Source organism: Barbus barbus, assembly GCF_936440315.1.
Source record: "Barbus barbus genome assembly, chromosome: 28".
Taxonomy (NCBI): Eukaryota; Metazoa; Chordata; class Actinopteri; order Cypriniformes; family Cyprinidae; genus Barbus; species Barbus barbus.
Genome location: NC_136756.1, coordinates 5,383,783 through 5,410,432, shown reverse-complemented (window position 1 = coordinate 5,410,432; position 26,650 = coordinate 5,383,783). Strand labels below are relative to the sequence as shown.

The 26,650-nt window shown below is 38.5% G+C and overlaps 1 protein-coding gene across 2 annotated transcripts; it reads left to right on the top strand.

Annotated features, from left to right (window-relative positions):
- Positions 1-493: 493 nt before the first annotated feature.
- On the top strand, positions 494-25,374 carry LOC306848239 (putative glutamate receptor). 2 transcript variants are annotated; one of them, XM_079382661.1, is made up of 10 exons: positions 494-530; positions 757-838; positions 10,189-10,220; positions 10,315-10,494; positions 18,641-18,867; positions 18,959-19,056; positions 21,235-21,452; positions 22,363-22,582; positions 22,771-23,015; positions 24,091-25,374. In XM_079382661.1, the coding sequence occupies exons 2-10, from the start codon at positions 778-780 to the stop codon at positions 24,184-24,186; spliced, it is 1,377 nt and encodes a 458-aa protein (XP_079238787.1). In that variant the 5' UTR covers positions 494-530; positions 757-777; the 3' UTR covers positions 24,187-25,374. The 2 variants fall into 2 exon arrangements, with proteins under 2 accessions (XP_079238787.1, XP_079238788.1); XM_079382662.1 differs by lacking the exons at positions 494-530; positions 757-838 and adding an exon at positions 6,179-6,401.
- The last annotated feature ends 1,276 nt before the right edge of the window (positions 25,375-26,650 follow it).

Genomic DNA, 26,650 nt, shown 5'->3' with positions numbered 1-26,650 from the left:
AGTTCACTTCATTAGGATTCGAGTGGCAGAGCCACTCACTTTGGATGTGTATTTATCACGGTGGTTCAGTTACACTTCAGTTTTCAAGTTGCGGTTTTAGTTGGTCTGTAGTGGAGCCACTCTGCATAGGTTGAAAACCCCTTATGTTCCGCCAGGTCCATTCTATAGGGTTATAAATTAGGATAAGGCCATTTTAGAGAGACAAAAGAAGTCTAACAATAAAATCCAGCTCTCCACTGAATTTTCTATGAGCATCTGTAGAGAATCATTTCAGCATGCCCCGTGTAATGCACGGCTCTCAGATCCCTTGTTTGCAGGATCACATGCTTGTTATTCTTTGTCCAAGTTTCAATCTACCCATAAATCCTTGTGGATTTGTTGTGGTCAGACACAACCACCCCTTTCCCCCACTCAAGACCATCCCCTGTTCTCTTATTGGCTGATGTTAGTCTCTTGGGTGTATGTGTAAGCTTTATATAGTGTGTTGCCTCATGCATTGAGCAATAATAAGGGGGTGACTACAGTTTAGGGTAAGATTGTTTTTGCTCATTTATTGCTTAAATCTGTTTTGTTTAAGCATTTTGATCTTGGTTTTGTTTGTGCTGTACTAATGTAATATTTGAAATACTTGAAAGTGTACAATGACAGATCTTTAAAGAGATCAGCTGACTTTCAAATGAAAAGTTAATTACATACATTTGAATTTTGAATTCTTGAATGAATGATGTTTTGATAACACCATGTATATCATTCCAGTGCAGGTTATTGGCAGTAAAAATGACTCCATTAGGACTCGTCTTGGTCTCATCAGCACTGCTGGCTGGGCTCTGCGCTGCAGGTAACATCATACTGTAATATCAAACATAGTAAGACAAGCTGCAGGTGAATGTATAGCTGTGCTTTTAAGATAAAGCTTTTTGCTAAGCCTTGTGAATGAACTTTGTGAAGCTCAGACACTGTTCGTATGTATTTTTTTTTTATCTGTTCCTGATATTTTGATGCAAACAGAAATTTGACTTTTCATACCTTCATGAAAACAGTAGTCCATCATAAAGTTTGTGAAATGATCCTTAGTTTTGGCTCACCAAGTGTATTTTTTTAACTTAACGTTTTCTGCTTGCCATATTGAGATCACCATATATGTCTTATAATTTAACCAAATGAAACCAAGGAATTTTCCAGTAATGTCAGCATGTGCACCATAAACACCATTAGTGCTCCGGAGCTGATGGGGGCAGCAGAGAGGTTAATATGTTTATTGACTGTGGCTAGGGGTTATGGGTTAAGGCTAGAAGGGATACAGCAAAAACTACTGGGCATGCGCATATCAATATAGCGTAACTTCTCTTCTCTTCACTGTACAACAATAATTACGGTTTTTGCATTATTGTAAGGGATGCGTTTGGGGTGTAGACGCTAATAAAACACAATCTAACAGGTAGAAAATAAAATGTATTGTTAGCTTACAGTTTTTTGCTGCATCTCCCTTCACAAATGGGGTTATGGTTTGGTTGGTTAGCCCCTGCTGGTAGATGTGGAAACACCACCCTAAATGCTTGCTGTGATTCCTATGGGTTTTCATAATGGGGTTTTCAATTTATGCAGTAGCTTTGTTCACTGCAGAACAAAGATCCAGGGGGCGGGGTTGGATCCACATCTAGGGGGTGGAGATGGTAGGTTTAGGGGTGGGGATGGGTGGGTTTAGGTATCAGGGGGTGGAGATGGGTAGGTTTAGGGGTGGGGATGGGTGGGTTTAGGTATCAGGGGGTGGAGACGGGTAGGTTTAGGGGTGGGGATGGGTGGGTTTAGGTATCAGGGGGTGGAGACGGGTAGGTTTAGGGGTGGGGATGGGTGGGTTTAGGTATCAGGGGGTGGAGATGGGTAGGTTTAGGGGTGGGGATGGGTGGGTTTAGGGATCAGGGGGTGGAGATGGTAGGTTTAGGGGTGGGGATGGGTGGGTTTAGGGATCAGGGGGTGGAGATGGTAGGTTTAGGGGTGGGGATGGGTGGGTTTAGGTATCAGGGGGTGGAGATGGGTAGGTTTAGGGGTGGGGATGGGTGGGTTTAGGTATCAGGGGGTGGAGACGGGTAGGTTTAGGGGTGGGGATGGGTGGGTTTAGGTATCAGGGGGTGGAGACGGGTAGGTTTAGGGGTGGGGATGGGTGGGTTTAGGTATCAGGGGGTGGAGATGGGTAGGTTTAGGGGTGGGGATGGGTGGGTTTAGGGATCAGGGGGTGGAGATGGTAGGTTTAGGGGTGGGGATGGGTGGGTTTAGGGATCAGGGGGTGGAGATGGTAGGTTTAGGGGTGGGGATGGGTGGGTTTAGGTATCAGGGGGTGGAGATGGGTAGGTTTAGGGGTGGGGATGGGTGGGTTTAGGTATCAGGGGGTGGAGACGGGTAGGTTTAGGGGTGGGGATGGGTGGGTTTAGGTATCAGGGGGTGGAGATGGGTAGGTTTAGTAGTGGGGATGGGTGGGTTTAGGTATCAGGGGGTGGAGATGGGTAGGTTTAGGGGTGGGGATGGGTGGGTTTAGGTATCAGGGGGTGGAGACGGGTAGGTTTAGGGGTGGGGATGGGTGGGTTTAGGTATCAGGGGGTGGAGACGGGTAGGTTTAGGTGTGGGGATGGGTGGGTTTAGGTATCAGGGGGTGGAGACGGGTAGGTTTAGGGGTGGGGATGGGTGGGTTTAGGTATCAGGGGATGGAGACGGGTAGGTTTAGGGGTGGGGATGGGTGGGTTTAGGGATCAGGGGGTGGAGACGGGTAGGTTTAGGGGTGGGGATGGGTGGGTTTAGGTATCAGGGGGTGGAGACGGGTAGGTTTAGGGGTGGGGATGGGTGGGTTTAGGTATCAGGGGGTGGAGACGGGTAGGTTTAGGGGTGGGGATGGGTGGGTTTAGGTATCAGGGGGTGGAGATGGGTAGGTTTAGGGGTGGGGATGGGTGGGTTTAGGTATCAGGGGGTGGAGATGGGTAGGTTTAGTGGTGGGGATGGGTGGGTTTAGGTATCAGGGGGTGGAGACGGGTAAGTTTAGGTATATGTAGGGTGGGAGGAGTTGGATCTAGATCCAACCACACCCTTTGGATCTTGTGTTCTGCAGTGAGGACCATCTCAATTTTTGAGTATGTGATAAATATAAATTGACTTGGACATTTTGCTCTACAATGTAAATTACACAACCATACTGAAAACATGAATTTTGAAGTGGTTATGTTTATATTTACTTTTATATTTACATTTAGTCATTTAGCAGATGCTTTTATCCAAAGTGACTTACAAATGAGGATAAAAGAAGCAATCAAATTAACAAAAGAGCAATAAAATACAAGTGCTATGGCAAGTCTCGGTTAGCTTAACATGCAATACACATAGTAAGGGTTTTATTTTCTTTTTCTTTTTAAGAAAACAAGCAGCTAGAAAACGAATAGAGTACAGGTGTTAGAGGGTCAAGTGTTTTTTTTTTTTTTGTTTGTTTTGTTTTGTTTTTTATTTATATAAAAATGAATACAAATAGATTAAAAAATAGAATAGAGAGTGATTGTGTTAGAGGGTCAAATAAAGATGGAAGAGAAAAAAATGCATATTTAAAAATATACATTTTGTATACAATCAACAAAATACATTTTAATGTAAATTTAAAAAAATATATAATTTTAATAAGCAACTACATTAAAGTGTTTGGGGTGTGAGTGTGTGCAGTTTACTTTGTACAACAATATGTCTATGTATTGTCAAGTTAGGCTTACCACAGACCTTATTTTACTCATGAATTAAGAAAAAATAATAATTATAGGCATAAATACCTATAGGAAATTCTCAAGGAGATATGGAATACATACAGTATGAACAACATATGAACAATGTTTCATTAGTAGATGTTTAGGTTTCATTCCTTTTTTATCTGGGATTAGTCACTTAAGATAATCAGCTTAGAAATTTCTGTGGTTGCAATCAGCAGAAAGCGAGGATTGTAAATCGTGTATTTCTTGGGCTTCTGTGCTAGCTGAGCAACTGCCATTGACATGAATGGGAGTACTAATGTACAATTTAGACCTCCTTGCAAAACATAAACAGGGAATTACTTGCGCCAATACATTTTCAAAAATAAGACTTTGAAAACATGATTATTATCATCATTTTGTAAAACATACAACATTTGCATTTGCTGCTATCAACACAAATGTAAAAAAATTATATTTATCTATCCATAAAAGTTTCATTTTAGCCACTAACTATATCAAAAGTTCGGTGGCTAGATCTTTTCCTTAAATGATAATTGTAGCAGCTTGCTAGATTATCAAAAATTGACAATTCTTACTATTCTTATATGCATTTATTTTTCTTACTATATTAAGTTGCATTTATTATACACGTTGCTATTTTTTTTTGTTGTTGTTTGTTTTGTTATTTAAAGGGAATGGGAAATGAGACTCTGATTGGTTTCTTGCATGTTATGCCCAAAACACACCGATTACTCATTAAGGGAATAGGGACCACCCTTTTGGACCATGGGCTGGGAGCGCCGACCATTTTTCCCGTAGTTAAACTAGCAAAAGTGTATTCGGACATGCCCTAAGTGCACCCGCGCCATCGTTAAAATAGGGCCCATCATGTTTTACTTACCTTTTATGTAAATTTTGAGGTGTTTCCAAGATGTGTTTCCCTTTTTTAACCCTTGATGAGTTCATAAACACCATGAGCTATTCATCATCATGACAACTGAAATCATTTCATCATGCTCATGTGAGGTTTTCATTACAGCAAGGATTTCAGGGGTCTGAGGTGAATAGGGTTTAACAGCGCCTATAACCAGACGGTCCATGAACGTGCCGTCTGAGGCTAAGACAAAGCAGGATGTAGATAGAGCCAATATGAGTCTGTTTAAGTCTGAGGCACTGCACTGCGCTGGCACTGTCTCATGACGTCCCGCCAGGCCTGGAGCAGTCGGCATTCAGACCGGAGAACACTGCTGCTATTCACTACAATGAGTGTGATTTATCAATTAGCCACCGCTAACCAAGCAGTCACTAATGCGGGGCAGCCCATGACATGACTTCAGTTTTGATGGCATGTACGTTTTTCATGGTTTGAATGGGAGGATGAGAGTGTCAGTGATATGCTGTGATACTGATGGAGGCCTGCTGGGTGTCACACGGATGAAACTCAGACAACAACACATTCTCACCAGAAACTGGCCAGGCTTATTCAACATTGCTCAAGCACTTTAACTCTAACTTTACCTAGAAAACTAGAATAGATGCAAAGTATTAAATGAATTTTGTATGACAATAATTTTAAATGTAATATATAGTTCATTCAAAAATATCTAAAACTACTGTTATCACTTAACTTAAAAATTACTTTATTACCTAAAAATAAAAATAAAATATTCATATTGTTTTCCATATTATTACAGTGGACAGGGACTAAAGACTTCAAAAACAACATAAAAAATGTCATAAAAATGGTCTATGCAACTTGTGCACGAGGCTTTCCATATAGATTTCTGTAAGAAACACATGGACATTTTAAGTCAGTTTTGACTGAAACTGAATCAGTGAGTTTATGAATTGGTGAATAAACAATTTGAACTTGAGAATAAAGAACAAATCATTCAGACCAGCTTTGTGAAGCAGATTAACTCATTTATTTACATTTATGCATTTAGCAGATGCTTTTATCCAAAGTGACTTACATTGCATTCGAGTTACAGTTTTTACATTTTATCAGCTCTTGAAAAAATCTAAAAAAAGAGATGTGAATGAATATTATGTTCATGGATTGGTTGCAGTTTTGACTACTTTTATGATTCTTTTATGGTGTCTTTGCATCTTTTTGGATAGAGTCCCAGTTTATACACTGTAAAAAAAAAGCCAACTTAAAATTTTAAGACTACCAGCTTCAGTAGATTTTTCAGTTCTCTCAACTTATTTTTGTAGGAGATTTTCAACTTTTTTTTTCAATATATTTAAAACAACAAGTTGAGAAGACTCACAAGTCTGCTGTAGCTGGTTGCCTTAAAATTTTTAATTGGCTCAAATTTATTTATTTTTTTTACAGTGTAGTAGGCTACTGTAATTGCTTGGAAAAGAGCATGGACCAGTCTTGAAATATCATGTGTGTTGGCCTATTTTAACGATCTAAGCGCATGGTCTAAAGCGCAAGGCGCAGGTGCACTCAGGGCGTTTCTGTATGCACTTTTGCTGTTGTAACGAAGGGAAAAACGGTCGGCGCGTGGTCTAAAATGGTTGTCCCTGGTGTTTTGGGGCATAACTGCAATAAACCAGAGCCTTATCTCTCATACCCTTTAAGAGCGAGTTGTGGATTCGCTATTTAAACGGCGGAATTATAAAGCGCACAGACTGAACGAGAGCAAACGGATCTGCGCATGCGCGAGCAAATAGGTAGGCTAATTCTGATACATGCAATGACTATCCATTATAACATGTATGACATTTTTATATTCATGTAGCCTACACAATAATATTCTTTTACATTGCAATCCTTTAATTTTTTATATTTGGCATGTTTGTGTGCTGCTGCGCGTCCCTGTGTGTGAACGCGCGTTGTGGACCCGCCCAGAGGCGCATTTTCTACTTTAAATAACAAAACAAATTATAAATAAAAATTGCGCCATTGACTTTAGACTTTAGACCAGTGCTGCGTCCCAATGTGCCTACTACGCCCTTAAAGTGTGTACTCTTTTGGTGAAGAAAAAGTACACACTTTTAAGTGTGCAGTAGAAGAGCTTTGGGACATACTATCACCACACAACTGCGTCTCGCATCTGTTAACTTACTGTAAACTGGCCTGTCAATCATCTTGTCACTGTTTAATTTTAATACCGTGTTGGAGAGAAAAGAATAGCTCGTTGATCTGCCAGTCGCGGGAGAACTCTGCTCATATTTTCTGCATGCATTAAGTTAATGACCAAATGGATGTTTATAAAAGTTCACATTGCTGTTGCAGATGAAAAATAACACGGATAACAATAAATAAATATATTTTTTTACCAGGTTAAATGTTGATTAACTCAAACTCCATAACCTCTCTAATCGATCGCGCCAATCCGCCACGTTTGTAGTTTTTCTAACATTCGTGTTTGTAGTTCTGGACAGAATCCAAAGCGCAATGGATTGTGGGCAATTTTAGCCATTCGAGTGTGCACGGATCCACACTTCAAAAATCGACCTGAAATAGTAGACCATCCGGGGACTTTTGGCATACTCTTTTCAACATACTATGCTTTGGGACACACTTATTGTAATCTCACATACTATTTAGGATGGATAGTATGAACATTGGAACGCAGGGCTGGTTTGAGTTGGTCTATGGCGCAGTCTATTTTCAGTTCCTCAAAATACCAACGCGCCAACAGGAGCAAATGTATCGAAAGCCAAATGGTTCAGAATTCGCAAGGCGTTAAATAAGCACCGTTAGGCGATAAATTAACGGCAGACGCCGCCACGCGTTAAAATAACGCCACGTGCCGACCGACATTAAATTAACGCCACACGCCACTTAAGATGCAAATTTATTCGCTCATCTACATGGACACACCTCTCATGGCTAAAAGGAATCTACAGCAAGTCTGAGCATCCAGTTTGCTACAGCGCGAAGATGGCAAGGAGAGCTTTTGTTGTGCAGTGTAAACACACTGTAAATGACTGCACTCGCCTTTTACTGCATACTATCCATCCTAAATTCCATGTGATATTAGTACATTTCAATACTATTTAGGGCCGATAGGGTGGATAGTATGCACATTGGGACGCAGGCATTGATTCAAGTGATTAATTCGCTCAAAACTGAAAAATTTAGCAAAAACACAATGTCATGTTTAAAATACAATACAATTTTATTTTTTTTTGCCATTATTTTCCCATTAAAATTAACAAGTTAAATCGACAGCCCTTATACATTAATGCTAATCGTGTCTATCTAAACTTGACCGTTAAAACTGTAACTAAATACTTTTGGAGAACATAGACACAATCTTTACCTGTTTATTGATGACTGAAAGACATCAGGCCCCAGATTATCAGGCAGTAAAAGGCGAGTGCAGTCATTTACAGTGTGTTTACACTGCACAACAAAAGCTCTCCTTGCCATCTTCGCGCTGTAGCAAACTGGATGCTCAGACTTGCCGTAGAGTCCTCGTAGCCATGAGAGGTGTGTCCATGTAGATGAGCGAATAAATTTGCATCTTAAGTGGCGTGTGGCATTAATTTAATGTCGGTCGGCGCATGGCGTTGGCGTCTGCCGTTAACTTAGCTTATTTAACGCCTTGCCGCATTATGAAAGCAGCGTTTTCATATTGATACAGTGGTGAAAAGCAGGCAAATTCTGAACCATTTGGCTTTCGATGGGGTCGGGCTGAAACTAACAAAAACACTTGTGCCGGGTGTATAATAGGGCCCCATGCGGTTAAGTTATAATCACGTACGCAAGCAAGTAAACAGCTCCTTATACTTTTTAAGGTAATATGTTGACTCAGTATAGTTATTTACTGAATGAACACAAAGACCTGAATACTTGGCACATGATACACAATAATGGTGACAATCAGTAAACAGTGTTTGATTATGAATGGGTCATTTTGAGTAAAAAATTAACTCCAGATGTCACAAAACAGCAAGTTACTTAACATAACAACAAAAATCAACCATAAAACAGTATAAATACATCTCAAAAACAGCAAAAAAAAAAAAAAAACGTATTAATTGTTCATGCCCAAGTGCATGATGGGAACTAATGGATAATGAGGTTGATATTTACTTCAACAAACTTTGTAAAAATAAACAATTCCAAGTAAAATATACTTGTAAGTTCAAACTTTAAATTCTGCAAGCTTAAATTGAGTACTAATATTGAATTTACTCTTTTTTTTTAATTCTTGCCTGAACTAAATTATTTCATGTAGAAATTACATTTGTTTTTAAGTAGTATTTACTTCACCACAAAATCATTTTTATCAGTGAGAGTCAAACAGTGTTGTTCACTCATTCACATTAATTGTTGCGAATGCCACAATTGAGTATACTCTCAAACAGCTTACATATTTGTACACACTAGTATTAATATTACAGGAACTTTATGAATTTACAAATTCATGAAATGTCAGATGAAAAACACTCAAAATGCATCCAAAAATGGATGTTATATTTGACCCATATATAACTTCAAGCAACAACACTTTGATTCATGATTATAGACTGACACATTCATGCATCTTTCAGCATGTCTGCTGGTTAATGTGGTCTGCATTAAAAAACAGGATCAAAACAATAAAGAGAGCAACTTCCAAGTGGACTCAGATGCTGCATCCAGACGAGTGGGGCACTTTCCCATCATTTTGTAAGCGCTTTCTTTAGAAAGTCACTGGAACTTTCTCAAACTCTCACCGCATCCGTTCCGCTGCAGGAGGCAGTGCACACTCAAAAGCAAGCTTTTGTTTATTTCCAACTATCTCCTTTTAAGTCTCATTTTGTCAAAGCAAGATTAGTGGCCGTGAGGCGACCGTTTCACCATTGCGGTTAGCACAAGTGGGACATTGTCTGCATCTGCTAAATTTGGGAATATTAGTGGTTGTTTGAAGAAGAGTGCAAAGTACATCCCAGCGTGACAGAATGCTTCATTAGCAACCAGGAATGCCGTCCAAGTGCTCTGCCCGTGTCAAATTGAGGCAAGCAGTGTTTTTTCCCTGGTTCTGTTTCTACTCACTGATTTGAAAATTGGATTAGCTCATCAAAAAAAAAACCTAACATCTAACAGCCCATTAGAGACAAGAAACAAATCATATTGTGTCATAAAAATGTAGAATAATTAATGGGGTTTACTAAGTCAAGCATCACTTGTGCTACCACTCATACTTGGGGTCACTGATTTGAACAAATCCTTAACCCTAAGTATTAAAGTTTGAGGTTGAGGTTCACGCAACCTCAAGTTGTTCCAAACGCGTATGAGTTTCTGTCTTCTGCTGAACATAAAATAAGATATTTAAAAGAATGTTTTTAAGCAAACATATTTCGTTTTTTAATACGACAGAAGTCAATGGGGACCAGCAACTCTTTAGTTACCCACATTATTCAAAAGACAGGCATTCAACCTGATATCTGTAGTAATGAAGATTTAGTGGAGGATTCTTATGGATTTGTATCTAGCTGAATGAAATGTTGTTTTATATTTTAGGACCACAGGTATTAAGAGTTACAACCATCAAGGTAAGTTAAGTTAGTTCCATCTAGGATGCTCATTTATGTCTGTAATGATAACTAAATCATGTTTTCGGTTGGTATTACTCACAATCCCATGCAGGAGGAACCGTATGCAATGTCCAAAGGCTCTGAACTGGAGGGATTCTGCATTGACCTGCTGTCAGCTGTCTCAAAGAAATTAGATTTTAAGTATGATATTAAGCTCGTGAAGGACAGCCGGTATGGCACAACAGATGAAAGTGGAAACTGGAACGGCATGATTGGAGAAGTTGTCAGAGGAGTGAGTATCATACATTTTTTGGAGTTAAAGGATTAGTTCACTTTTAAAAAAACTTTTGCTGATAATTTACTCACCCCCATGTCATCCAAGATGTCCATGTCTTTCTTTCTTCAGTCGAAAAGAAATTAAGGTTTTTGATGAAAATATTTCTCCATATAATGGACATCAATGGGACCCAAACGGTTCAAGGTCCAAATGACAGTTTCAGTGCAGCTTCAAAGGGCTTTAAACGATACCAGACGATGAATAAGGGTCTTATCTAGCGAAACGATTGGTCATTTCAAAAATAAATAAAAAAGTTTAAGTTTTATAAGCACAAATGCTCGCCGTGCTCTGTTCTGTGGCGTCACGTAATACGCAATTACGTGGAAAAGGTCACGGTTGAGGTAGGCGGAAATATCATCGCTTTGCTGCAGAATTTCAACACCACTAACATCAATTCCATGTGACAGTATTAAATCTAGAGTATGATTTCGACAATGAGTAGGTCCTGAAACTTGTTGTCTAACCGCAATAGAGTTGAGAATGTCTATGAATGCTGATCCTAATGCATCTTTTTCATTATTGACATGGATATTAAAATAGCCAAAAATTAAGACTTTATCTGCCGCCAGTACTAACTCAGATAGAAAATCAGCAAATTCTTTAATAAAGTCTGGGTAACACTTTAGAATACTGTTTCTTACTTACTGCATAACTAATAAGGAATTACTGAAGAACTAACAGGTAATGATTCATTAACACTTAGCGCACTACTGTTAACTACTAAGGAAGATGTGTTAACTAATCAGTATGTAATACAATTTTATGATTGTGTTAAGTAACAGTTAGCTAAACAATAACTAATGTATTCTGTCACACCTCCTGAAGAACTACTATTAATTATCTACTAGTTAAGGTTCAATAAAAATAATTATGAAGTAACTACTAATGAACAGTCATACACAATTACATTGAGTTGTGACCCTTTCATATAAATGTTATTAGCAGTAGTAGCAGTATGAAAATGCAATATTAATAAATGCAGTATATTTTAAAGAGGTTTTGCCTGTATAGTTAATTGTTTTGAGTTTGTTTTGTAAGAAATCAGCATCCGATAGGAACCCCACCACCTCTCCAGTGCCATGCGATAACTTACCTTAGTTTTTATATTTTATATAAAGTACTGTATGTGTGCCTCCTCGGCATATACCATATTACTATTAATTCAATTTCTGTATGTAAGGCAAGGACTGAGGGAGAGTGAAAATACAGGTAACCCATTAGTAATTAATAAAGGATTATTAGATAATTCCGCAAGAATTACTTAGGACCTGAAACAGTATTCTAAAGTGAAAACATAGGGAGCCCATTAGTAATTAATAAGGAATTAATTACTTATACGGGAGCTGGGCTCAGGGAAACTGCCATTAACTAGGCATTAACACAACACAAAAACTACCTAAGACTAAAAAACAAATATGACCCAACAGCTTCATCCCAGTGTTTCAGAAAATAAATTAATTGATTAATTAACAAACCACCCGTTTACAGAGTGTACTGTATCTGTAGTAAGTTGGATAGTTATGGCAAGACAGTTGAGTTGCGGTTCCTTTCCGAAGCAGATTTCCTACAGAACAAGGAAATTATTTACCATACAGGCAAAAACATAAGGGGTGAGAACCAGAAAGGCTTAAGTGACATTTCACTAACTTTACAGGAGGGCCAAAACAAAAACTTACCATAGGTTGATCTGACTTTGTGCACTGATTTCAATCGTTTATAATACAAATTTGTATACTCATGGATGACAGTATACTTTTGCTACTTATATGCTACTTTACTACTTATAATTTTACTGGAGTAATATTTTATTGGGTATCTGTACTTTTGCTCAAGTACTTGATTTGTGGGCCACAACCCACATTATATACACTATAATTATATAATATTATAGTGACTATTTGCGTATAATTGTTCAGTAGTAGTTATTTCATAGTTATTTTTATTGAACCTTAACTATAGATAATTAATAGTAGTTCTTCAGGAGGTATGACAGAATACATTAGTTATTGTTTAGCTAACTGTTACTTAACACAATCATAAAATTGTATTACATACTGATTAGTTAACACATCTTCCTTAGTAGTTAACAGTAGTGAGTTAAGTGTTAATGAATCATTACCTGTTAGTTCTTCAGTAATTCCTTATTAGTTATGCAGTAAGTTCTAAAGTGTTACCAAAGTCTGTATGGTGCCCTGGTGGCCTGTATACAGTAGCCAGTACAAACATCTTAGGAGATTTATCAATAATACGTGTTTCTCTAGATAATGTTATATGCAGCACCATAACTTCAAACGAGTTATACTTAAAGCCTACCCTCTGAGAAATACTGAGAATATTGCTATAAATTGTAGCAACACCTCCCCCTTTACCTTTTGGACGTGGCTCATTTTTATAGCAGTAATCTTGAGGGGTGGACTCATTTAAAGTAAAGTATTCATCTGGTTTTAGCCATGTTTCTGTCAAACAGAGCAAATCTAGATTATTATCATTGATTAAATCGTTTACAAAAAGTGCTTTTGTAGAAAGGGACCTGATATTCAGTAAGCCAAGTTTTATCAATTGTTTCTCTGTATTGTAAACATTTTTTATTTGTTGAACATCAATTAAATTGTTACTCTTAATTTGGTTTGAACGTTTTCTGTATTTTCTAGTTCAGGGAACAGACACAGTCTCTATAGTGTAATATCTAGGTGAAGGAGTCTCTATGTGCTGAGAATTAACTGACTTCTGTGACGTGAGGCGGCCAGCAGACGGTCGGTTTAGCCAGACTGTCTGCTTCCTGACCTGGGCCCCAGTTAGTCAAGTACGAACTCTAAGACTATGTGCCATATTTCTAGAGAGAAGAGCGGCACCACCCCAGGAGGGATGAACACCATCTCTTTTCAACAGGTCAGGTCTGCCCCAAAAACTCGTTCAATTGCCTATAAAGTCTATGTTATTCTGCGGGCACCACTTAGACATCCAGCCATTGAGTGACAGCAGTCTCCTATGAATCTCGTTACCCCAGGAGCGGGCCAGAGCATATTACAGTGTCTGACATCGTACTTGAAAGTTATTATTTTGAGTGAACTCCGACTGGCGAAGTCGAGCATCATTAGCGCCGACGTGAATAACAATCTTACTGAATATGCGTTTAGCATTAGCCAGCACTTTTAAATTTGCCAAGATGTCAGGCGCTCTGACTCCCGTTAAACATTGGACTATGGTGGCTGGTGTCTCTATTTTCACATTCCGTACAATAGAATCGCCAATTACTAGAGCACTTTCATCAGGTTTCTCAGTGGGTGCGTCACTGCGTGGTTGATGTTTTGATCGGAACGGAAGAGCGGTGTTTTGACCCACGACTAGGCCGCCTCACAGTCACCCAGCTGCCCTGCTGCACGGGCTTTACCGGAACCGAACAATGTACAGGACTCCCTGAGCTAGTCGCATCCAAGGCTGTATCTACAGCCATCACATTCTTACTATCCTCAACTAAAGTTTGGATGCGTGTCTCTAGTTCTAAAATCTTCTCTGTCAGCCTAACTAATGCTAAATGCTAACACGGTGCACTCACGTTTTTAAAAGTGAATGATCAAATTAGTTAGATTAGTTTGATAGATAATACCAGAAATATGGGGAATTTGCTTTTATTATCATGATCCAAGATGGCGGCGCGATCAGACGCAGTGGCTGCTCCGAATCCCAAAGACGGTGCTTTTATGTCTTTTAATGTCGTCTGTTCGTCTCCAAATAGTGTCAGTTTACCACTAACTCATAAGAAAATCACCCCAAAACGCATCTATGATCGCCAAAGTCTTTTGGATATCGGCAACGCATATAGACAACAACTCTCGCCGGCGGCTACTGAGAAGCTACGAGGCATTTGTTTACTGCTGGAGCCGGACCTCGAGACCGCGGCCTCACCTACTGACGGTACCCGCACAAGTAAACGTCGCAAGCGGTGTGAGAGAGGACGGAAGCGCGGTAAGCGCGGAGGTATACGAGCTAGGCTAAGAGCTAACCCCACAAGACCGGCTCTTCCAACACTCATGCTCTCAAACGTTCCCTCTCTGGAAAACAAACTGGACTTAATTCAACTCAGTCGGTCTACACAGCATGAGGCAAGGGATTGTTATGTGTTTGTTTTCACCGAAACATGGCTAAACGACAACATCCCGGACTCCGCCATTCAGCAGCACGAGCTAACCAGCTTCCGAGCGGATAGAGATTCATCACTATCTGGTAAGACCCGCGAAGGTGGCGTGTGTGTGTATATCAACAAAGACTGGTGTAACAATGCTGCGGTATAATCAAAACACTGTTCATCACTGGTGGAGTTTATCCTTGTGAAGTGTCGACCGTTCTATCTGCCGCGGGAGTTCACGGTCATTGTTATTGTCGCGGTCTACATCCCCCCGTGTGCAAACGCTAAGGACGCACTTCGTGAACTGTATAGCGCCATCAGTGAACAACAAACAAATAACCCTGACGGCTTTTTCATCATAGCCGGTGACTTCAACCACGCAAACTTAAAGACAGTTTTACCAAAGTTCTACCAACATCTGAGCTTTGCAACAAGGGGAAACAACACACTGGACTTTGTTTACACAACAGTAAAGAATGCTTACAAGGCTGTACCCCGCCTCCACCTCGGGTTCTCGGACCACATCACTGTTATGCTAATTATGCTGTTATGCATATAGACCACTTCTCAAACTCGCCAAACCGGTTCAAAAGCAGATCACAGTATGGCCAGACAATGCCACCTCAGCACTACAGGACTGCTTTCAGTGCACAGACTGGAACATGTTTAAAGAGGCACCCACACCTCCCAACGACCGGGCGCTCTGTTCAAGATTCAAGATTCAAGATTTTTATTTGTCACATACACAATACAGGGTATACAGGGTATAACCAGCAGTGAAATGTAGGTCAGGTCCGCTCCAGGGACAGTGCAATTATAAAGTATACAGATATTAAGAAAAGAAAAGTAGAAAAAATAAGAGAATAAAATAAAATAAAATAAAAGATAAAAAATATAAATATAAATGTGCAGGTCAGTATGTTGTTGACTTAAATAGTAATAAGAGGAATGTGCAAAAAGTTGTCCAGGGTATTTAAATAGCAGCAATATGAGGTAGAGAAAAATTATGAATAGCTATTGATATGGTGATATTTACATGGAGTCATGTGATGTTATGACACAGAGTTAGAGTTTAGGAGCCTGATGGCCTGGGGGAAGAAGCTCCGTCTAAGTCTCTCAGTTTTTGCCATCAGGCTACGGAAGCGCTTACCAGATGGAAGCAAAGTGAATAGTCGGTTTTCAGGGTGATCTGAGTCCTTGATGATTTTGACAGCTCTATTTTTGCAGCGTTTGAGGTAGATGTCCTGCAGAGAGGGGAGAGCAGACCCTGACATGCGCTCAGCTAAGCACACAACTCTCTGTAGTGCTTTGCAGTCCTGATTTGAGCTGTTTCCATACCACACTGAGATTCTCTGTGTGTCTGTCTCTGAGATTATCTGCTCTGTCTGTCTCCAGCCGACGTAAGGAAGACCCTATCTAGGATTAACCCACGCAAGGCTGCGGGTCCTGACAACATACCTGGCCGTGTTCTGAGAGACTGCGCTGCACAGCTGACAGATGTCCTAACAGATATCTTCAACACCTCGCTGAGCCAGGCAGTCGTCCCCACATGTCTCAAATCCACAACAATCATACCGGAACCAAAGAAATCACCTGTGTCCTGTCTAAATGACTACTGTCCCATAGCACTGACTCCAATCATCAAGTGCTTTGAGAGGCTAGTCATGCACAACATCAAAACCAGCCTCCCCAACACACTCGACCCGCTCCAGTTTGCATACCGTCCGATTCAATTTCCTCCACCCTCCACCTGGCGCTTACCCACCTAGAAAATAAAGACTCCTATGTTAGAATGCTGTTCATTGACTTCAGCGCGGCATTTCAACACAATAATCCCACAACAGCTCATAAATAAACTAAACCTGCTGGGCCTTAACAATTCCCTGTGTAATTGGATCCTGGACTTTCTAACCGGAAGACCTCAGTCAGTCCATGTCGGCAACAACACCTCGAGCACTACCACACTAAGCACAGGTGCCCCACAAGGCTGTGTGCTCAGCCCGCTGCTCTTCACACTGCTGAAGTTCAGCTTCACACTGCACTGCCAAGTTCAGCTCCAACCACATCATCAGGTTTGCTGATGACATAACAGTGGTAGGTCTCATCAGCAACAACGATGAAACGCACTACAGAGAGGAAGTGGCACAGCTGGCTGAATGGTGTGGCACTAACAATCTGTCCCTCAATGTGGAGAAGACAAAGGAGGTTGTGATGGACTTCAGAAGAAACTCCGTTGACCACCCCCCACTGACCATCGACAGCTCGACTGTGGAGAGAGTCAGCAGCACTAAATTCCTGGGGATGCACATCACAGAGGATCTCACCTGGACCAACAACACCATGTCACTCTCCTAAAAGGCACAACAGCGCCTACACTTTCTCCACCGGCTGAAAAGAGCAAGTCTCACTCCACCCATCCTCACCACATTCTACAGAGGCACCATTGAGAGTGTGCTGACCAGCTGCATCACTGTCTGGTACGGGAACTGCAGTGCTGCTGACCGCAAGACCCTCCAGCGGACAGTGAACACAGCTGCAAAGATCATCGGTGCCTCTCTCCCTTCCATCCTGGACATTTTCCTTACACAATGCTCCAGCAAAACCAACAGCATTGTGAAGGACTCCACCCATCCCTCCCACAGTCTCTTCCAGCTCCTACCATCAGGAAGACGGTACCGGAGCATCAGATCCCGCTCTGCCAGACTGCTCAACAGCTTTTTCCCCCAGGCTGTGAGAGCCCTGAACTCAAATCACCCCCTCTGAAACCCCATGCAAACCCCTACCTCCTGAAACATGAACATTTCGTTCCACTGTATGTCCCCACATGTAGCAGAATGACAATAAAGCTCAACTTGACTTGACTTGAATGTATTTTGGGTTACCTGATTTTGCATTTCTGTAAAATGGACAGCTGGCTGTATGATGATTCTGCCCTCATATTCAGGATCCTGTTTTTGCTTGGAGAAATCTCCTGTAACAGACAGAGTCACAACACCCTTTTAGTGTTACTATAGTTTATGATCAGAAAAAAAACAACTACCGTACAGTAATACAAACATTTTTAATAAAAAAAACATTTTTGGTAACACTTTACAATAAGGTGTCATTTCTTAACATTAGGTAATGTATTAACTAACATGAACAAACAATGCATTTATTACATAATTTATTAATCTTTGTTAATGTTAGTTAATGAAAATACAGTTTTATTTTACGTCTCTCACTGAATAGGGACCGTCTCTAAAGTTACATACAACATTGGTACACACGTTTCTAACTTAAATAGCATTTAAAGAGAATTACACTTGCGATAAATAGGCAGCGTACAAAAGATATTATGCTTCTCTGTGATCGTTAACTTCAGTTAACTGACATTATTAACTTACCAGTTGATGTTATCATCGATGGCATTCACAAGAAGAGGCTACAAAATACACTCTAGACTAGAAACTTGAAAAGAACAGTTTTGCATAAAACAGAAATCATGTACTAACTCATGTACTTTTTGTCCAGTTAACAGTACAACGTTTCTCTTTTGTCCTTTTACGCTGCTTCCACCAAACATTAAATAAGAAATCTCCCTTGTCATTGGTCAGGTAAGTTCACTACTGTAAATTTACAGTAGTTTACTGTAAAATATATATATGCCCACAATCCTTTGCAGTTTACAGTAGAATGCTGTATATACATTTTACAGTATCTTACTGTACATATTACAGTAAAATACTGTTCAAATTACAAAAATCGGTTACAGTGCACAATTGCTTTATTCGTTCATTTTCTGCATTCATTGTTAAATATGTTAGTTTCTTTACTATTTCAATGTTATTCATTTACTTCTGTGTTTGTCTTGAACACATGAAAATGCAAAGGAGATTTCACATTCAACATCTGTTTCTAATAAATTATGCCTGCATGTACTGTATTACGCAAAAGTATCCATCTTTGTGTGTTTGTGTTGCTCATTTTCTACAGGAAGCAGACATCGCTGTGGCGCCTCTAACTCTTACAGCTAAACGTGAGACAGCTGTGGACATGACCAAACCCTTCATGCAGACGGGTCTTAGTTTCATCCTGAGGAAAGACTTGGCCTCTGATGACTCGCAGTTCCTCAGCCTTCTTAACCTGTTCTCCACTGAGATGTGGATAGGTGTGCTGGTCGCCTACCTGCTGACCTCCGTCTGCATCTTCTTAGTGTCACGGTAAGGGTGGGATGATAAAACCATGGCACTTTGAAATGTAGGATAATATTTACATTCCATTCCAAAGAATTAACATGATTTTTTTTTTTAGGATTAGCCCCTGTGAATGGGAGCAACCAGAGAAAGAAAAGAATTTATTCACGCTCTCACACAGTTTTTGGTATACCGTGGGAGCAATGACTCTTCAAGGTAGTGTAGCATAATCATTGTTACGAGTATTTACACCCACACTGACTTCAGAATGAAAGAAGCAATACATCAAAACAATTTGGCTCAGTCTGTTTTGTTTTTCAGTAGGATTTACTTGGATTTGGATTACTTATATAATTTTAAATGAGAGCCAGTTTATGAATAACATTGCAACAAACACACAAGCAACACAGGCTCATATTGTTCACCTCTATATACACTTCACTTCATTTTCCAGTTGAAATGCGGTGAAAGACAGCAGTGAAACACTAGTGGCAGTAAAACACCAAATCTTGTATTGCTTTTTACTAAAGTTTATGATTGCAGTGTCTTATCTGTGGTCATTTACTTGAGGTCAAACCTCAAAACACTTCTACATTACATTACATTTTAATGTTTACATTATCAGTTGCATATGACTTTTCAGATATAGTAAACTTGCTCGGATGCTCACCTGGTATATAGCACTGCACTTGGGATGAGAAACAATTGAGTGCAAGTGAAACATGTCAGGATTTAAAAAAAGAAGCTAAATGGCATGTTTGCTTTTGTTAATACTATTAGGGTAAGGTTTAGTGTTGATGGTATGTTATTTTCAAACACGATAAAGCATTAAAGGCATAGTTCACCCAAAAATGAAAATTCTCTCATTAATTACTCACCCTCATGTCGTTCCAAACCTGTAAGACCTTCGTTTATCTTCAAAACACAAAGTAAGGTATTTTTGATGAAATCCAAGAGCTCTCTGACCCTCCCATAGACAGCAAGGATCCTAACACAATCAAGGCACAGAAACGTAGCAAGGAGATCGATAAAATAATCCATTCGACATCAGTGGTTCAGTGGCTTTGAGCAGGAATAGTATTCATTTTGTAAATTGGATTTGTAAAATTACAGTTGAACCATTAATGTCACATAGATTATTTTACCAATCTCCTTGCTACGTTTCTGGACCTTGATTGAATTTAAACTTATCTTACTAAGTCCTATTGTTACCAAAGGATTCTTTTTTGGGGTAATCTTGTTTTAAACAGTTTACCAACCATCAATTCAATAAAGCATGTGCCAAACATAAGTCTCTCAGGGATTGAATGCATGTATTAATAAACATATAAACTTCAAACAAACATTGTTCAATCCTACAGCACAAAGAACAGCATATTGGAAGGTAAATAAGTCCAAAAGGCAAACTCTGTTATGAGTCCATGAGTCCTATAAAGGCACAGATATCCAAATACCATCCATTACAAAGAAGCAGTCCAAAAAAAGCAATAAGCCCAGCAAAAAATAAGTGATAACAGGGACAAAAAAAAACTTGATCAGTCTCACCCACGTTATCTTCTCAGGGATTCCTGGACCCCACCTGCAATGCTCCAGGAAAAAGTGAAAAATCCACAAACGATCCGAGACAGAGAAAACCTTCTTATTCACTGAAAAATAGGTCTCAACCCCCCAATTCAAGTAATCCTCTGGTCAATAGCCCCATATGTGATAAATCCATGGCACTGGCACTAGTGAGAGCAAGGCATTTCCTAGCACCTTTATTTGCCAGCCTCTCAAAGCATGCCCTAGTCCAACCATGTGACCTAACAATTACCATGTGACATTACCTAAACAAAATGCCTCCAGTTCCTTCCTTAAATAGTGGCCTTTTTCAATAAGAGTCCACAAAACAGTATACAAATATAAATAGCATTACCATAACAAAAATATAAACAAACAATTATCACCGCATTATTAGCTATGTTTGAAATAATTAGAATATCTGAAATGAACACAGTTTCTCTGTTTCGTGGCCGTGTCACAGTGTTAGGATCCTTGCTGTCAATGGGAGGGTCAGAGAGCTCTCAGATTTCATCAAAAATATCTTAATTTGTGTTCTGAAGATGAACGGAGGTCTTAGGGGTTTGGATTACATGAGGGTGAGTAATTAATGACAGAATTTTCATTTTTGGGTGAACTAACCCTTTAACTGTTTAGTGCCACTCACCAGACATTTAATTTCCAAACTGCTTTGACATTGAAGGTAACCAGGGTACAAGGTAAAAACTTGAATGATTTGAAATGTTGGCACAGGCATGTTCTTCCAATGAACCTGATTTGCTGAATTACCTAAAAACAAATCTGCAGTGACAGAGTTTGTTAAAAATGAGAAGTTCATTATAAATGTTGCCGTAGGTGCTGGTCCTCACCCCAAGGCTCTTTCGGGACGGGTCATTACCTCTATCTGGTGGCTGTTTTCATTAGTGCTGCTTGCATGTTTCTTCGCCAACCTCAGTTTATGGCTGCATTCAGACAACCAGCAAATGTCAATCAAGAGCTTTGAAGACCTCGCTAATCAAAACTTGATTGAGTATGGCACCATTAAAGATTCTTCCTCTTTTAACTTCTTCAAGGTAAGACACAGTATTTACAATACACAGAATCAGTTAGTTAAAATCTATAATATTATTTAAACTATATAAAAAATTATAAAAAATTTGAAGGGTTTGTTCATAGTTTCAAACCCATAAGACTTCCGTTTATCTTCTGAAATGAATGAAAATACCATTTTTGTCCAAAGCCTTGGTAATCAACAGTTAATCTTTAAAAGAAACATGATCACTTTATATGATGAACGTATTTAAATAAGGGTTTTATTCACACATAAACATCGATCAATGCACATAGACCACATCAAATAAAGTCAACAGCAGCTGGATGCATCTGTTCATAATATAAAATGAATGTGTATTTTCAAAAGACTTTGATATGAAGTACTTTTATGATATCTTGAAGCATGAAAATGTCATCATGTAGACTTTTCTGATGAGAGAATGTTAAATATATCTGTATCTTTGTTCTGAAGTCTTATGGGTTTTGGAACAACTTGAGGGTGAGTAAATGACGACTGATCTTTGTTTTTCATTTCTGGGTGAATTATCCCTTTAATCTGTGTTTAACACAATTTAGATTCAACAGTATTGATGAATGACTGACAATAATTGGCAAAAAAGTCATATACACTTTAAAAATTAAAGGTTCTTCACGATGCCATAGAAGAAACTTTTTGTCTAAATGGTTCCATAAAGAACCTTTAACATCTGAAGGTTAACATAAAAAGGTAAGAAAGAGATGGTTCTTTAAAAAAAATGTCTCTTCTGGCATCTCTGTGAAGAACCTTTTAAGCACCTTTATCTTTAAGAGTGTAGAGATCTACATTTTGTGCAAACTGATCTGAATTGTGAACCATTTAATGTCAGCTGGTTATGCACCCATATGACTGCAGCTCTCAACTATATTTTATTATTATCTGCCTTTGACCAGAACTCAAACAACCCCACATACCACAGGATCTATGAGCACATCAAGAAAGCCCAGAGCTATTCACTCAATGGAGAAGAAGGTGTCCGCAAGGCTCAGAAAGGCAACTATGCTTTCATCGGTGAATCTGTGTCCCTCGACCTGGCAGTGGCGAGATACTGTAACCTCACACGCGCTCCAGAGATCATCGGCATGAGGGGGTACAGCATCGCCGCGCCTTTAGGTAAGTCCCAAAATTCTCATTTTAAGACACAGTACCATGATGATTTATGGTTTTATGTCCCATTTTAATAATACTGACTACCACTGATGTACCATGTAAACACTATGGTACATGAATATTGCAATCAGTCAGTATTAGCAGTGCTTCCTGAAAGGTCTCACTATGCATGTGTTTGTTAATGTCCTCAGGCTCGCCGTTGGTGAAAAACCTAAGTGTTGCCATTCTGCATCTGAGCGAGTCTGGTGAACTGGATTATTTCCGCAGTAAGTGGTGGGCTAGCAGTTGTGTGGCAAAAAATGGCAAGAGTGCTCCACTGAAGCCCACCAGTCTGAAGGGAATCTTCTTATTATTGGCCCTCGGTCTGGGATTGGGGCTTTTCTTGGCTCTGATGGAACTGGCCGTCAAATCACGCAAAATTGCTAACACTCAGCAGGTGGGTCCAATATATTAATAGGGTCCATCTACAGTATGTGACAGGTCAAAAGGTGTCCTTGTTACAATGTAATTATACTTTCAAGTACTACTGAGTAATATTAATTAGTTACATGCACTTATATATGATTATAGGGTTGGGATTAGGCTTTGGCTTAGGTGTAAGTGTATCAAGGACACCTTAAAACAAAGTGTTACCTTAAATTTACAATAACTGTTTTGTAATTTAATATATTTTTAAAATGTAATTTATTTCTGTGATCAAAGCTGAATTTTCAGCATCATTTCTCCAGTCTTCAGTGTCACATGATCCTTCAGAAATCAGTCTAATATACTGATTTGCTGCTCAGTTGTTCATTGTTTATCCATGTTAGTTCACAGCGCATTAACTAATGTTAACACTAACAACTTGTGATATTAATAATGCATTAGTAAATGCTGAAATTAACATTAACTAAGATTAATGTAGAAGTATTGTTCATTCTTAGTACATGTTTACTAATGTTGTTAACTAACGTTAATGTTAACCAATGAACCTTATTGTAAAGTGTTACTAAAAAAATCATACTTTCATTCAGCAAGGATGGATTAAATTGATCAAAATGTGACAGTGAAGACATTTATAATAACACAAGTATGCTTTTGAAATTCCTTTAGCAAAGAGCCACTGTTTTCACACACACACACACACACACACACAACAACAACAAATTAAGCAGCAAAAACAGTTTTTTGGGGGGAGGGGGTTAAGAAATTGATACTTTTGCTGATTGACTAAACACATGTAATGTTACAAAACAATTGCATTTTTTTTTAAAAATGCTGTTCTTTCTAACTTTCTGTTCACCAAAACATTCTTAAATTGTAATAATATTTCCCAATATCATTTTTTTATATTTATACAATAAATTTTTATAAATAAATGCAGCATTGCTGAACATTAAAATGAAAAACTAAAATAAAAAAAACCAATACTGAATAGTAGTGTACTCTTTTTTTGATCATGGTATTAAATTGACCTGAGGCTATGGTACACAGACAGATTTTGAAACTGAAAATGACCTTGTTTCTTACAGAAATCCTGCTGCTCTGTGATGTCTGCTGAACTCAGTCAGCGCTTCAGAGGTGGAGAGGCGATGACACCGGAGTCCTCTGAGAAAAGCAAAGCCTAAAAAGCAAAGCACTGCCACACATGCATTTAATCACTTAACGTTTATTATATCCACAGCAAAGTTACTCACTACTAACCAAACTGGGTGGGCGAAAATCATAAAAGCATTGCATTGGTTGTGCACACTTCAAAATCGAAAAATTCTATAGTGCTTAAATAGAATTAAGCCAAATATGAGGGCTATTACAACTTTATTTGAATTCGAGAACACTATAATTTCTTATGTCACTGATTTCTGGGTGTAATATGACCCGTGCTTCACGAGATTCAACCAGGTAATACTCCAGCATTTTATCTACGCTGTAAACAATAATTGTTACCCCCGCTGACTTAAAAATTTTAGTTTAGTCAACTTGAAATTTGAAGTTACTCAATGTTAATTTAAGGGACAACTGGAATATTTTAGTTGAATAAACTAAAAAAATTAAGTCAGCAGGCTAACAAATTATTTTAAGTGGAAACTACTTTTTATTTTTACAGTGTATAGACAAAATGTGGCTCTATTAATTATATTAAGCATGTCTAATAATCAGTTTTAATCCTTAACTTATCAGTTTTAAGTTAAGGATTCATAATTAATAATATAGCTTGTTATATTATTTCATTACAAGATCAGTTACATAGCTATAGGGTAGCAGACTCCCCAAAACTTTGAAAATGGCCAAATTCTGACCAAACATATTCAACCTGCTTATATCTAAATGACTGAGATCATCCCTATTGCTGTTTTAATAGCAGAACAATGTGTGCCATGATGAGTAAAACTGTGATATATTACTAAAAATGTACGAAAAAGAGAATATACCCAGAAAATATTCCATTTCTTATTTTATGTGCCATTGTTTTAGCTTTAACAAAAATAAAAATCCGAAATGTGCTGTTTGCATGTTTAATTCTTGTTTTCTGTATTCATTTTTTGTGTATTAATAATTGCACAATTCATACTTTTTTTTTTAACCAAGTATTCTATGTATGTCTATCTGTTCTGCTCCAGGTTTTCTAGGTTAGGGAGAGCACACTTCAAAACATGCCACAGATTGTCTATGAGATCAGATTTTGACCTGACCATTGTGTTCACCTGTTTTGTGTTTGAGCCACTCCAGTGTTTATTCAACGATTGGGATCAACTTCTGTGCAAGTTTGAGTTCTGTAGCCGAATTAAACAGGCTCTCTCGCAGTATTTCACTACATTTTGCATCATCCATTCTTCATTTCTAAGAAGAAAGTCCATTCCCTAAAGAGCCCCACAGCATGATGTTAGCACTGCCGTACTGCACGGTGCTATTGACCTGCGGCCACTGGGCTGCAAGATACACGGCACACATTACACTTTGAATTTGAAGTAAAAAGTTCTATCTTGGTCTCATCCGACCACAAAATCTTTTCCCACGCTGAACTAAACCACTGTTTTCTTGGCAAATTCTCATGGTTCTTTTTGAGTAGTGGCATCTTTGTGCCAGCCTCTGTTGTTTACAGCTCTTCGTTAGGTCGAGTGGGTCACCTTTACTCTGTTCTTAGCTATTGAATCCTGCAGCTCTTTCAAGTGAACGATGGGCTCTCTGTGGCTTCTCCCACACAGCTCTTTGTTCAAGCAGAGAGAGCTGAGAGACGGCGTTTAATTAAGGACATTACAGCTCTGAGATATTGTGCTGTACCAGATTTATGTATCAGCTGCATGTTAACGCTAACTCTTGGAAAGCTCTTTGGTCCTTATTTGCATGATCCTTATTTGGTATGCTTGTTTTATTTCACAGAGGCTGACTGTAAACCTGCTATATGCTTGATAAGGCTTTTCATTACTATACAACAGCTTCTGTTATGCTGGGATTATACAGCAGAAATACAACGTAATTTCCCATTTTAGATGAGAATAATTTCAAGTTAAATTACTGAATTATTTTAATTAATAATTTATATCATAGTCACATTAAATTATTTTGAGAATTAGGCCTACTATACTTATTAATGTGAGATTTATTTTTTAGTGCTGGGCAATGAATCGCATCCAAAATAAAAGTTTTGTGTACAACCACATGTTTAAGAAAAATATGTTATGTTTTTATATAAAATATATTCATATATAATATGAATTATATGATATGTAAATACATGTAAATATTTTCAAAATATATACTGTATGTGTGTGTCTTTATATATACATAAGTACACAAATATATATTATGTACACAAAAACTTTTATTTTGGACGCGATTAATTGCGATTAATCATTGTCCAACACTATTATATTTAAAAGATTAAAAAGTAAAATAACGTTTGTTTAAATGATTTTAATTATTATTTTCAGGCAGACGTGATTAATTATTATTATTATTATTAATCAGTGCTGTTTTATAGGACTTTTAAATATATTACGATTTATATAGGCTATTGTTTTTGTAAATATTCTATACATTTAAATTACATAACATAATCAAAGCTGTAATGTGGTAATTTGCTATAATTTG